The 15374-nt window shown below is 35.7% G+C and overlaps 1 protein-coding gene across 1 annotated transcript; it reads left to right on the top strand.

Annotated features, from left to right (window-relative positions):
- The first annotated feature begins 3428 nt into the window (after positions 1 to 3428).
- LOC107769239 (T-complex protein 1 subunit eta) lies at positions 3429 to 13636 on the top strand. Its single transcript, XM_016588441.2, has 14 exons — positions 3429 to 3675; positions 4458 to 4718; positions 6527 to 6652; positions 6770 to 6973; positions 8581 to 8750; positions 8876 to 9011; positions 9720 to 9836; positions 9963 to 10082; positions 10159 to 10257; positions 10341 to 10430; positions 11512 to 11599; positions 11847 to 11935; positions 12156 to 12230; positions 13173 to 13636. Exons 1-14 carry the CDS (start codon positions 3661 to 3663, stop codon positions 13260 to 13262), a joined length of 1680 nt encoding a protein of 559 aa, XP_016443927.1. The 5' UTR covers positions 3429 to 3660; the 3' UTR covers positions 13263 to 13636.
- Positions 13637 to 15374: the final 1738 nt, after the last annotated feature.

The following is a 15374-nucleotide window of genomic DNA, read 5'->3' as shown; positions in this document are numbered from 1 at the left end:
ACTGAGCTTTCCAAGTGGCAAAATTGTGACTGCCACTGGAGCCGTCAAAATGGGCTTGGCCACAACCCAGCCCGCTACTTGAGTAGTGTTGGGATATGATTTTTTGAGCCCATTTAAAATTGAGACTTATAAGCCCGGCCCAAGTCAGCCCACTGGCCCTTGAGGCTTGACCGAGGCTGGACCTGGGCCGGCCCGTGGGCCAAAAGTTAATTAAATTCAAATTAACTAACTATTAAATAATTAATATTTTAAAAAAGTAAAAACTAAAAAACTATTAACTGTAATTCCTATTCCCAATCTTAGACTGCTCATTTACTTTTCCATATCAACTAGAATTTAGATTTTTGACATGCATGTAATGTGACAAAATTAATTTTTCTTTTGCTTAATTAATAATGAACTCGAAAAGTTTTAGGTGGCCAATAATAATCTTTTTTTCAAAAAAAAATATTACTTTAAGTGACCAATGATTAGTTTGGATTACTTTAATATATTATTAATATTTAAACTGCTCTTCAGTATAGTAAAAGATCAGTTTTAAATACAAAAACAAATTGACCACTAGCAAATTTCATGAATTTTAAAAATTTTATGGACTATAATGATGAAATCAGCAAATGGTGTTAATCCTATATTAAAAAACCTCAGTATATAAACTTATTGAAGCAATCCTCGAATCTGAGAAAAATGAAACAAAAATATTAAGAAAATATTCATGTAACTTTAAAAAAGAAGAGCTAGAGATTTAGAGAATTTACATTTCAATTACGAAATTTCTCGTCAAATATCAAGCTGTGCTAAGGTTGGGCTGACCCGTTTTGACATCTCTAACTGCCACTAAGTTTGATAGGTAGTTGGGAAGCAGGGTTGAATTGGACGATGGTTGTGGTACCGGTAGTGTTGTCGGCATTGACAACTCTTGGAGTGTTTTCATCTTTCGTCATTGGAGGGTTTGGTGTGAAAAAAAAAATTGGATCATGCTCGTTAGAGTTGTATAGGCTCTAATACTATATAAACAGTCAAGAATATGATGGAAAATTGTATCTATATTGAATGCCAAGCTCAGTTTAAATACAAGTCTTCCTAACAGTACTCCTTGAATTAGGAGACTTATTTAAATCAAAACACTATCAAGAACTAACTAACTAAATGATAAATATGAACTAAAAGAATAACTCTAAATCTATATCTAATCTAAGGATAAGCATGAAGGCTAAGAACTAATCCAAATGAATAAACAATTGGTAACAAGTGTTGTTCCAATAGATTCTCCAATAGAACTTGTGTTTTCAGATAAAGCAAGGTGACAACATAGCAGAAGGGATCATTGTACTTGAAGAACAATTTCGCCCTTAAGCGAGGGAAATTGAATCTTTAATTTAAAGTTGCATGCAATATTTTGCTACATACAATTTTCTATATAAACTTATGATTAATCATGCTCATTATGCATCTAATACTGAACTTGATACAATATTTGCATATTTTTATATATATAAAATGAGCGGAGCTAGTCATGCAGTTGCAGGTTTGACCGAATCCAGTAATTTTGGTCCAAATATTGTATTCGTCTTAAGAAATCTATTGAATTATACACAAATTGCCAATTTAGAACTCAATAACTTAAAAAAATAGAATCTGAACCCAAAGGCTTCAAATAGTGACTCTCTCTCTCTCTCTCAAATAGTAATAACCTTAATCTTTTTTATTGAAATTTTATGAATCTCCAAATACTAATGTTATATGAGATGCAGGGGTGGAGTCAACTATTCTATTACAGATTCAGCCTAACCCAGTAGATTTGGTACAAACATTATAGGAGTATTTATTTTAAGGAATTCATTAAATATATCCAAATTAATAATTTAGAACCCAATGACTTAAAAAAATTACAATCCCGATCCCACACGATTCAAATCTTGACTTCACCAACATAGTGAGATTTTGTAAGATCACTTACCACACAAGAGGTAAGTTAACTAAACAATCTAATTCACCACAATTTAGAAAATTTTACGTACACGCTAAATATAATATTTAAGCAATAAGGATAAAAACTTGTTCATTTCAATGGTAGCTTATCATGTTAAATAGTATAAATTATAATGAGGCGAAAATATATACTATATTAACTAACTATAGTTAAATGAGGAAAGTTCATGTAAACACCCGTGGTAATTTTTTGAGAAATTTTCACAAATCACTATTATTTAGTGGTCATTAGCTAGCTGTAGCTACCATTTAATATATTACTTCCTATAGCTATGTTTTCATCAGTTTTGCTAGAGTGTATTCGATGTATTTAAGTTATTGTATTCATGAATACAATAGCAAACTTCGGTATGAAACAAGGGAGTACAACTAGGCACTTATTGCATTCGACTGCATTCACGATATGTATTTGTGAATACGGTAACATAAATAGCCTAAATCGTAGTCTATTTAGCTGTTTTTAAACGGAAAGTGAATCAATTAACACAAATAGGCTCATAATATAACTCAACAAACTCAATTATAAATCTGAATACATAAATACATTTGAATACATAAATTATATTAATTAAAAAAATATATGAATACATTCATGGAATATAGCGAGACAGTGAATACAAAAAATACATGGAATACAACGAGATACATTGAAATACAATGAAAAAAAGAGACAATGAATAGAATGAAATACGTAGAATACATCGAGATACATTGAAATACAATGAAAAAAAAAGGTAACAGACTCTTCAAGTTGCTCAGCCCCAAACTCCGTCATCTTTGTTCAAGAATAACTCTAATGTCGTCTCGTCGATAGCAGATTTCGAACCTCCATTGTCAGCCCCAATTTACCCTACGTCAGATTTCGACATTGATAGGAAACATAAGGAATTGATTTCTAAACAGACTCTTCATCCACTAAACATAGCTATACGATATTTTTATTGTCAGCCCCAATTTACCTTTCAATAGCAGATTTTGAACCTCCATTTTTCTCTCTAGGGCTTGATTTCGACACTGATTCAGAACCCTAGACCACTGACAATGAAAATTTCGTTCGACAATGGAGATGAATTAGTGGAGAATCATGGTTGTATTTATGGAAAAAGACTGGCGTTGAGAGAGAGCGGGTGGAGAAAAATCTGAAAGAATGATAGAGAAAAATAATACAAAGCGTATTTTATGGCTTAAGAGGAGAAGATGACCATAAATAGATATTTGATTATAAAATCAAAAGGTAGCTATAAAATATAATTTTTTAAAAAGATATTTATTTAAAATAAATAAGATATCAACCTTTGCTACCGAGAAAAAAATTCCTAATTTTTTTACCTAAGTGTATGGCACATATATTTTTTTTTACATAAAACGTACTATCACTTAATTTTAATTTAATCATTACTCCAACATATATTCTTTCTTCAATTATAACCTAACCTGTAAAACTATGATGTGGCGCATGTAGCAAGTTCTTTTTCCCTTATAACTTTCTCCATTTCTAAACTATTCCCGTCACTCTTTAGCGAACGAACTAGAAAAAGTATAAACCCTAACGAGTAGGGAAAAACCCTAGAAAGTTCCACTTGTACCCAGGCTTCTGCTTCTTCGGCCATTTGCTAACTCACCAAGTAGCCTACTTTCTCGCTCAATTGATCTCTCTCGCCATCAACAATGGCGTCTATGATGGTAAGCCTCGATACTTTTCGACTGTATTAATGCTCATTCTAATTACTGAAAGAATAAAAGGCTCCGACTAGTGCCGGGTAATGCGAGAAATGTAGGCAACTTTCATTTTAAAGTACAAATCTGAGTAGAGCTGTTGTGGAAGTGGAAGTTCCACAAGTTGTAACAAGGTGAGTGGAAGTTGTGGATCTAGGATATTAAGTACGTGTCTGTGTGTGTAAACAAAGACAGAGACAGGTGACGAAAGGCTGTCGATGTGGCAGGGGAGGTTGCCAACTATGTCAATCCACCCATAATTGTAAATATTGATGTTTTTTTTCATCATTTTGATCGGAACAGCTGAACATTTGTTGCGTTTGTTCTTTAGTTTGTCCGCAGTAAATTCAGATTAATGATGATTAATGTGGTAGGTTCGTTACCATGAGAATATACAAAATGTTTATGGTGAAGGTTTTGTTTTACATTTTGAAGGTTAGGCTTTTGTGAATATGACTACTGTAGGATCGGCATTAATTAGAATGTGCAGACTTCTGTTTCCAGGTTGTTCTACTGTTACTACTTTGTCTTAGAAGACAATTTTTATCAGTATTGGAATGAAATGGGTCCAAGTAGATGGGAATTTATATAGAGGATTCGATAGCCAACTCCAACTAATACGGAAATGGGGCACAATTAATTGGTTGATTGGATATACCTATGTGTTACTGGTGTATTTTTTCGTTTATTGTTCCCTTTTTTCTTCTAAATCATTTTCTGATCTGGTGTTGTGGCTTTTGAAATAACAGCAACCTCAGATCATATTGCTGAAGGAAGGGACTGATACGTCCCAAGGGAAGGCACAGTTGGTGAGCAACATAAATGCTTGTATGGCTGTGGCTGATGTGGTGCGTACCACCCTTGGTCCTAGGGGTATGGACAAGCTGATCCACGACGAGAAGGGAAACACGACTATTTCGAATGATGGTGCCACTATAATGAAGCTTCTAGACATAATACATCCCGCTGCAAAAATACTTGTTGACATCGCCAAGTCCCAAGACTCTGAGGTATGCTGTAATTTGTAATTTTGCTGCCTCAGAACTCATGCTATTTGTTGCTATTATAACATCAGTTGAATAGTGTAGTTCTGAAATTCAAAGTTGATTGCAGTGCTTTTACTTCAAATGTACATAGAGATGTGGCTCATAAGTTGGACTGTATGTGCAGTGTAGAACTTATGAGCTCGGGAAATTTGATGATTGTACTGCACAATGTGTGTTGGCAGTTAGTTTTATGGTCGTCATCCTGAATACATGCTCTTTTAGAAGATAAAGTTGGTAGAAGAATTTTGAGCCGGAGAGCTGGAATATGGTAAGCTGCGAAGGATGCTTGTTAAGTACTTATCACCCCGAAAAAAATGAAGAAAGAAAGTGAATGGTTTGTTAAGTTCTAGAATATCTATTAGCATTTCTTTTCTTTAGATCACGTGGATTTTCCTTGGAAGCAAATTTTAGGAATTGCGGACCTGATCTTATGTTTTGAGCCACTTTGAATAAGATGCAGTAAACTGGTCTTCTTTAATTGTGTCAGCTGGTTCTTCTGTCAAGGTAATAAAGAAAAGTGGGTCTGAAAATAGGTTGCCACATATTTCCTAGCAAAACAATTTTGAAGTGAGAGCTTTGGTATAAGGGAGAATGACTTGATTGCCTGTTTTGAATAATTCCTTTGAATGTCGAGTTCCTACATCAAATGACCTTAAATAACCACAACATGGGCCCATTGCATAGTCTTGGGGCCTGGTGACAAAAGTATTTCACCTAGTTTGGCTGATTGCAACTTTAGATTCATGCAGACATATGGAAACTTAGTGTTGGTTTGACATCTAAATTGTCAATTTACATGGATATGAAAGCAGGTGGGCATCAGTGTAGTAAGTCATTTTTTGGGGGATATTGAAAAGTTTGCGAGCACGGGTTCACGTGAAAGTAGTGGAGTAGTGGACATGTCTTACATGGCATATGATATCATCTGTGTTGTTATTATGTTGTTTCATCTTAGTGGGTACACGCACTTCTTTTGCTGATAATACATGAAATGTAAAGAAAGCAGCTTCGTTGTATCATTATCTGGCCAACTGATCACACTCAATGCCAGAGGAGGACAGAAGCATTTCATTTTACAGTTTTAGAGTATTAACAAGTATTAGGAGGAAAAGAAAGAGATAAAAGAAAGAAAATGGTGTGCATTATATGGAATTTTGTTGGGCATTGGCTTCCAAGCTGATAATCTAGGTGGCAACTATAGGTTGAAATGTCATAAAGAAAAGGAAGCTGCTCTGAAAATGATTAAAAGTGCATTATAACAAGAGGGAAAAAGGTGAAGTGATGGTAGAAAAATATTATGAAGTTCACCTAGGCTTCTTTGTCCTAACCTCACAATCAAAGTAGCTTTTAGCTTAAAGAAGCTTAGAGAGTAGTAAATGTTATAAACTCATCTTTTTATACTATGGTGATCATATCTCTCGGCCTTTTGATTAAGACCGAGGGGAATATCTTATAACCATAGTGCTCTTTGTTTGATCCAGTCGAATGCAGCTTGTCCACAAATGAGTCAGGTCTTGTAAAAATTTGGAGAATAGGACAGTAAACTAACACTTGAAGATATAGTATTGCAATTGATTATATGATGTAAATCCACAACTTGTTGATTTGGTCTTTTGACTGAATGGAATCCATAATAAGCTGTGTTATAAGATTGTTTTATTGTTGCATGATCGTTTAGTTCGAGTTATTTCTGTATTTTTGAATTGACCTGAACAACATATACGGATCCCCCCACCCCTTCTTCATTTCTAGTGCCTTGTCGATGTCTGCAGGTTGGTGATGGAACCACTACAGTAGTTCTGCTTGCAGGAGAATTTTTGAAGGAAGCCAAGCCTTTTATTGAAGAGGGTGTCCACCCTCAAAATCTTATTCGCAGTTATCGAACTGCTTCTAATATGGTAGATTTTTCCTCCTCCTGTTTGCTCATTCCTCTGTCTTTCTGCTTTTGCTCTGTTCACTGTCCCAGATGGTTTAGTCATCATAGTTCATTGAGTAATTTGATATTGATTATATAGGCAATAGAGAAGGTAAAAGAATTGGCTGTTAGCATTGAGGGAAAAAGTTTGGAAGAAAAGAAAACTCTGCTTGCAAAGTGTGCTGCTACGACTCTGTCGTCGAAGCTTATTGGAGGTGAAAAGGAATTCTTTGCACCCATGGTTGTGGATGCCGTTCTTTCAATCGGAAATGATGATAGGCTGAACATGATTGGAATTAAGAAGGTGCACAATCTTGCAACTGAATTTTTTTTTCTTTTATAAGGCTTTGATTGCTTAATTTCTGACTTTGTGGCGGTGGCCTGTTGGTTCATTTTTTTGGTCAGAGAGTTAACTGGTACTTTCATAAAGTATCAGAGTTCAGAGAACATTTTAGAGCTTATATTGATCTGAGTATCCATCTGAATGTTGTAATGTTGTTCATGGGTTGTTTAATCTATAAGCTATGAATTTATAGAAATATTTTGGTGCAGCTCCTTTTCTATTTAAAGTACTGTTTCCCTGCTCTTTTAGTTTTCATACTTTCTGTAACAGGTTATCTGATTTTCATCAGATCAAGAGGCTAATAAGATTTCTGTTAAAAGTTTTACGCTCTGAACCCCCTTTGAATTGTTAGGCCAGGATTTAGGGTCCCGTGTCTTCCCTTATCTTCCCCTCTTTTTTCCTCCCAAGCCAGAGGGTTTACAAGCTTAATTGTTTACTCCATTTAACTTGTTGATAAAAATGTGTAATGGGCTAGTTACCCCTTTTGGCTGCTCTCTGTAGTAATAAAGTTGCTGAAACATTGTGGCAAACCTAAGTTGAGTTGTTACAGCTAAACATTGCTATAAAGGGTGAGCTCATATCCCCTTCACTCTCCCTGAAAATAAAGGAATCCTAGTAGAGAAGGAAAAACAGTCTTATTAGAGGCTCGTTTGAGGCGCGCTTAAGTGCTGAAGCTAAGTTAAAACCAAAACCATGCACTTCACCTCGCTTAGGTGGCACTTTAGTTTAGGCACTGAGGTAGTTAAGACGTGCACCTCATCGCTCATGAGCTCAGTCTTTAAGATGGTAGTATTAGACATTATATATAGTTGGTAAACTGATTACATTAATTGTTTAAGAATGTTGTGAACAAATATTTAGTGATTAGGGTTGGCGAATCAAAATTTTTGATGAGAAAACAAAAAAAAACATCTTTCAGCGAGATCCAAAATTTAAAATTGTTTTTAACTTGATTGACATGGTTTTTACTTCATATATTTCACTTAATTATAGTTGTTTTTTTGTGTTGTTGTTATTTCTCTTGCACTACATATATATGTTATCTTTCTTCATTAGTGCCTTTATTCATTAAAGCTCATACTTTAGTTTCACTTTTCGCTTAAATCCCGCAATAAAGTTAGCGTTTTACCTTTTACGCACTTTTCAATTCTCTTGTGGGAAAATAACAAAAGATTTGCAATATGCTAGACGTATGGTTGTAGCCCAGACTGCTTTAGTGGATAATTGGAGCATTAAATTAGAGAATATCATTGAATCTAACTTATTTATCAAAAAAAAAAGGTTCACCAATAAAAAAGAAAGTAGAAAAATGTTCGACAATGTTGTCCTATGTTGCACTGCTTTTGCCAATATCTTTATTCTTTAGCTTTGATATGTGTTAGGGGGTGGAAGAAAAAAGTGATGATTTATTCTTTGAGTAAATTGAAATAGACCTCTGAGCAAATAAAGAGCATATATGCTGTTGCATTACAACTTAATTAGAGACTACAGAAATTTTACTATCGACTCTACAATCTCATTTAATATTTTTCTGACCTTTTCCTTTTCTCCATTTTGTTGATGTGTAGGTGCCTGGAGGTAATATGCGCGATTCTTTCCTTGTAAATGGTGTTGCCTTTAAGAAGACATTCTCCTATGCTGGTTTTGAACAGCAGCCAAAGAAGTTTGTGGACCCCAAGATACTTTTACTGAACATAGAGTTAGAGCTAAAATCAGAAAAGGAAAATGCAGAGATAAGGTAGTATGTTTCAGACATACTTCTGATTTTGTTTGAGAAGAAATGTGTAGTTTCTCCAATTTAATATTTTCTTTCATAAGTTTCACTGTTCTGTATGTGCTTACTCCACTTCATCTTCTGTATAGGCTTTCAGATCCAGCACAATATCAGTCAATTGTTGATGCAGAGTGGAATATCATTTATGACAAGTTGGATAAATGTGTAAAGAGTGGGGCCAAAGTTGTGTTGTCTCGACTTGCTATTGGGGATCTGGCCACACAGGTTGGATACAAACTTGCCTTACAGTCCATTGCTTTAATTAATGATCTTATCTTCATATGGATTCTTCAGAGAGCTAGAATTTAGAGAGTTAAGTAAATGCAGTAAATGTTGCAGCCTGATCTTTGGAGAGATATAGTCATGCTGATTTTTCTTGAGCATGGAAGTTTATTACTTTATTCCATAATATCAAAGATTTTGAAAGATGCAGATATGCTTAATGAACAAAGATCGAGTATGTGCCTCCCTCAACATTCTTTTTTTTTCCTCTTTTTTTTCTTGACTCATTGGGCCTTCCTCACCTCTTAATTTTGGCTGGAGAGGGAGGTTTCAGTAATTTGACGACAAGCCAAATTATCTAGAAATTGACAGAGTTTCCGTGAGGGAAAGTAGAAACTATAGTATCTCCATCTGGTGCTTTCCATTTAATTGATAAAATTCTTATAAACTGTTGAAGTTTTGATCAGAAAAAGAGAGTTTTCCTTGATGCATAATTACTGAACTCCAAGTTTTTGACATGACTTGTTTTCCTGCTGGTTGCTGCAAAGAGATGTAAAGAAGAGTTAAATGTACTTTTGGTTAGCGCTATCATCTGATTAAGGCTACATTTTCTACATTTCTGCCAGAACCATCTCACTGACGCTTATTTTGGCTATAGGAGATTATTGTGAAGATTATGACTAATATTCTTTATGTCTTTTATGTGCCCAGTATTTTGCAGATCGGGATATATTTTGTGCTGGTCGTGTCGCTGAAGAGGATCTGCAGCGGGTAGCAGCTGCTACTGGGGGAACAGTACAGACAACTGTGAACAATGTCATTGATGAGGTTTTGCCCTTGTACCTGTTACCTATAATCTTACTGTGACAATTGTAGACACCTCCCATAACATGGTTGAATTATATTAGATTTTGGTCAATAACTTTTACTTCAACCAATTGGATTATTATCTAGGTTCTTGGCTCTTGTGAGCTTTTTGAGGAGAAGCAAGTTGGAAATGAGAGATTCAATATATTCAGTGGATGTCCCTCGGGCAAGACCGCCACTATTGTCCTTCGTGGTGGAGCAGATCAGGTTTTTGATCACTTCAGTTATGCATACGCCTATTATTTGATTCTTTGCTCCTAATTTTCTTTTCAATGATCTGTAGTTCATAGAGGAATCCGAGAGAAGCTTGCATGATGCTATTATGATTGTTAGAAGGGCTTTGAAAAACTCTACGGTCGTTCCCGGAGGTGGTGCTATAGATGTATGAACGTTCTGTAACCTCCTGGAAAGATTTCATTGTGATAATAATTATACCTTATTGATTGAGAAAGCCCTTGGATGCAGATGGAAATAAGCCGTTTCTTGAGGCACCATGCTCGAACAATTCAAGGAAAATCTCAGCTCTTTATAAACTCTTATGCAAAAGCTCTTGAGGTAGGGATTCTTCTTTCATTTCGCTTTGACAGAGATATTATGTTCTATTTTTCCTAGAATTAGCTAAATGTATTTGTATGTGCTATTTGAATGTATTTCCAATGTCTGGAATTTTCGCTCTTATATACTTCACTTTTGTGATAAGGTTCCAACATCAATTGCTAGCTTTGTCAAGTTACCCTGGAGAACAGGAGAAATAGATACACCACTGATAACACAAAAATAATGCAGAAATAAATGCTAGTGGTCTTTTCAGTCAGAGAAATGCAAGGGTGATTGTTACATGCTAGAAACTCCGATAATAAGAACTAGATGTTAGTGGTCTTTTCATTCAGAAAGAAATGCTAGGATTTATTTTCAGTCTGGTAAATGCCAGAAGCCCTGACAATGCAGCATGGTAAAAGCTGCTTTTTCTTTTGTCTGTGGTCCAAGACTTGCAGGAATTTTGAATCAGTGCACGGTGGGATGTAAAGGGCAGTTTGAGGGATTTTAATTGTATTATCCTTCGGTGCCACTTTTATTCTCTTGGAGGTCTTCTGATTGGTGCTTTCCCTTTATCATAAGATCACTTTCTTCTACTTTGGTATATGTTGGCACGCTAGTCTACTTTGATCATTGGTTGTGTCCTAGACCTTCTTGCATTTGTCTAACTTGATAATTGGTTTTATATAGATCTGCTTTTAATGAGAATCTTTGTTGGTCAGATATATTTTTACCAAAGAATTGTCTTGTTTGATTCCAAAAGAAGCCTATTGTTTCTTGCTGTAAAAACTCTTTTAAGCTATTGATATTGCTCCTCCTATGTGGTAAGATATTTGTCTGTATTATCATTCGTAGTTAGCTTGGGCTGCCGATGCTAGTAGGTCTTTGAGATAGTCTGTGGTGTTCTTTTTGTGGATAATTTCTTGATATTGCTTACTGTGAGGTTGTATGGAATTTTTTGATTTTGAAATGTATCTCCTATTCCTTATAGAGCACGTGTTCAATTCTGTGATACCTTATTAATTAGTTAAATTCTGTGATACCTTATTAATTAGTTAAATTCTGTGATACCTTATTAATTAGTTCTGGCATAATGCAGATTATTCCCCGTCAGCTATGTGATAATGCTGGTTTTGATGCAACTGATGTGCTGAATAAGCTCCGACAAAAACATGCTCTTCCATCTGGTATGCCTACCAATATTTTGGGGGCTATATAACAACAGTAGCTTATTGAAAAAGTACTAGTAGGAACAGTATATTTTTTATGTTTCCAAGCGTACTAGCCATTGTTACGAGAGTTGATAGTTTTTTCTGGAATGGCTTCTGGTAAAATTTTGGGGGTTCTTTTCTTAGAGTACTCAATGTAAATGATTTTGTCCAAAAAAGAAAGAAAAAAGCATACTCCTTAATGATATTGCACTATGCTGGACAGGTGAGGGTGCACCTTATGGAGTCGACATCAATACTGGTGGCATTGCCGATGCATTTGCCAACTTTGTTTGGGAGCCAGCAGTCGTGAAGGTTAGTTACATTCACTGTTTTTTGTTGATAAATTTAGTTTAGCTTGTTATTAATCAACCACTCATCTTTTGGCACTTGTTTTTACTGAAGCATCAGTTTTTAAAATGAAAATTATTTTTTCAATATGCTTAACAACAACAACAAACCGAGTAGTTCCCACAAGTGGGTCCCAAGTTATTCTTGTTTCTTAAAAATACTTTATGATTTCTACTTTGTCCAGATAAATGCCATTAATGCAGCCACAGAAGCAGCATGCCTCATTCTGAGTGTGGATGAGACAGTGAAGAATCCTAAGGTAATTTCGACTTTGTGAAACCACTCTCTCCCCAGTTTGTCTACCACTATGGACATAATAGACGGTGCATATTAGGGTTTTCCAGTCTCCCTTTTTTCTGCTTTGTTAAATCTAAAAGTTGTTAAGTTGCTTTAAGAATCAGAACAAAATTCACAACTTCCAACGTTGGAGGAATTTTTCTGCCTTCCCTTGTCGCTCAGCAATTCTTGCTGGAAACAAATACCCTAGTAAATAGTAATAATGCAGTAGCTCTTCTGAATTTTATTGATTACGGGGGGGGACTTAAGATCCTTTTGGCCAAACCTTAATGGCAAGGTTGTTAGTTGGTACTTTGCATTTTAGGGCTCGGCAGGTGTCAGAAAGATGTGGATGGAGAGAAACTCTATATGGTGCCATTTAGCCTTAAGCCGACTAAGTCAAAGCAGTCCTGTCACTGTGTCTTGCAGTCTGAGCTAGACGAGAAGCGACTGTAATGTGTAAAGGTGTTTTTGAGTGCTCCTACATCTCTCCACTTCTTTTTTTGATAACTTAGAAACCCTCGAGGGAAAGTTGGCGTATGGTTCGAAACTTGGTGGATAATGAGCTTGGTCCTTACGGTTTTCCTCGTAAATACCAGGCTTTTGTCTGCGGCAGGGTTTGAACTCGTAGCATGCACCTAACTTGCGAATCATGCGCTGCTCTACCACTAACATGCAGTGTCTACCTCTGCTGTGGTCTAAGAATCTCTGGGTCTAAAAAAAATCAAATTAGTGTAAGCTAGTCCTCTTCAAGCTGACAATCTGCCTTTATGCATTTTTTGTGTTGTTTTAGGTGGAGTTTAGTGGATTACTTTTATGTTTTTATCTTTGCTCATCAGATTTTCTTTTTTGCTTGTGATGTGTTCATCGTACTTGTATGTGTCCTTGCTATGCTAGAAGTAATTCCTATTTCCTGACATTGCAGTCTGAGAGTGCTCAAGGAGATGCTGCTGCAAGCGCTATGGGTGGTAGAGGGCGTGGAGGTGGTCGTGGCCGTGGAATGAGGCGGCGATAGATTTCACAAGTTCCTTGCAGATTTTGCTATGATTTTCATTTAGACTTTTTTGCATTGTTCACTCCTGCTGAGATGAAATCGAAAGGAATGCAAGGAAAAGAAAGGTGGGAAGCAAGGGGGTTGACCCCTTGATGGTACGCCATCTTTGTATGTGATGTGATTCCCAAAATTGGTCTCTAAATTCTGGCTGATGAGTTTATTTTTATTTGTGAACTAATTTCCCGGTTTTGCAACTGTCATATTTCCGTTGGCTGCTAATGTAATGTATTTCTAGTTGTCTCCCCTGTCGTATTGAAATCAGTGCAGAACTCCCTTGTAAGCCAATGGAGAAAAATGCATCCTTGACCGAAATGTTAAAATTTGGAAATTGTTTCTTTTGTAGTTGCCGAAAGAGATCAAAGCACTATTATGTTAGTGATCTGGCACATCCTGAGAACTAAAGCATCTCCGCTGTCAGTTTTTCAATGTGCGAAGCCTGCTGGTGGATATATGCAGAATTCCTTTGAGGAATAACCTCCATCTGATCGTGAAAGGTTCACAGTTATACTAAATAAGAAGGTTTAAAACTAACAGCTTAAAGACGGCAAATTCAAAAATGAAATACGATCAATGCAACTCCAGACAGCTATTGCTGCAACTTAGAGCATTGTCTAATTCCAATGGCATGTATAGGATAATAGGAAAAGAAGCCCATACGGCAAACGGGATTTTGCAAGTAACTATGAAATAAATTAGTAGAAAGTGGTAAATCGATCTTTGTTTGAAAAATTAGAGATGTTACCTTAATATGTGGGAGTATCATAGAGCCATTCGGTCTAAAATTGGAAACAGAAGGATTGTGCATATTTTCAAGTTATGTTACTCTTCATACCACGTTCCAGCAAACCAATTTACTGTTTAAGTTCAAAAAAACTTCGAAGTATGATACAGCATCCTACATTGAGCTAGCTTGCAACTCCTTTAATATCTTTGACGGACCATATAGCGTTCAGAAGTATCCATTCACAAGGTAAAAATAGCACGGTATAGTCAGTTTTCGGACTGGTCATTCAAAAATAGCCAGCGTTTACCAAGTCCATAAAAAATAGCCACTATTTTGCTGCAACAGAGACTGGTCCAGCATAATATACTGGAGTTCGGTACACCTGTGTATGAACTCCAGCATATTATGTTGGACCAATATACTTTGCTGGCTCCAGTATAATATACTGGAGCACCGGTGCTCCAAACTCCAGTATATTATGCTGGACCGGTATACTTGCTGGAACTCCAGTATATTATGCTGGAGTTCTAGTGTACTTATACTGGAACTCCATCATATTATGCTAGAGTTCCAGCATACTTATCCTGGAACTCCAGTATAATATGTTGGAGTTCAAGTATACTTATACCGGAACTCCAACATAATATACTGGCGTATTTTTCAGGTTTTGAACAGTGTTTTCGCTCAAATTTATCTTTACATGAAAAGTGGCTAAATTTCGATTACTTTTGAAACTGGGCTATTTTTAAACGACTAATTGTAAATCTGGCTATTTTTGAATTTCTCCCTTCACAAGTTATACCGGTGAAGGGCTTATAGCATTGTGAAGTTCGTGCACGACAAAAGATCCATCACACATACATTGATTTCTGAACTTTATAAAACCTAAGTTTACAAGTCAATTTTTTTGATAAGTTTACAAATCACATATTTTTTTCCATATAAAAGCATACCTAGGGTTGTGCTGGAGTATGTACATGATTTAGACTTTTGAATTTATCTATCTATACTATATTAAAAGTGGGAAGCCCTTAAGTCAAAAATTAAATTATTTTTTTACCCTTTTAAAAATTTAGTTATCCTACTTTTAAAAAAAAATATAATATTTAAATAAGAAGAAGGACAAAATTATTCTGAAGAGTTGTGAATGTTAAACATTCCATATTAATAATGAAAAGTGTCGTTTAACCGTGCCCTTTCTTGCACTCATTTACAAAGAACAAAATTGAAGCGCAACCCTCCTATATATAAAAATCCATCTAACATTTCACTTGTCACAAGACTTGTCTATAAACCCTTTTTGTTATTTTCGACACTAAATTCCTACCACTTCCTTTTGTGCTCTCACT

Source organism: Nicotiana tabacum, chromosome 8 (assembly GCF_000715075.1).
Source record: "Nicotiana tabacum cultivar K326 chromosome 8, ASM71507v2, whole genome shotgun sequence".
NCBI lineage: Eukaryota > Viridiplantae > Streptophyta > Magnoliopsida > Solanales > Solanaceae > Nicotiana > Nicotiana tabacum.
The sequence above is the reverse complement of the archived record's forward strand: the minus strand, read 5'-3'. Positions and strand labels throughout refer to the sequence as shown.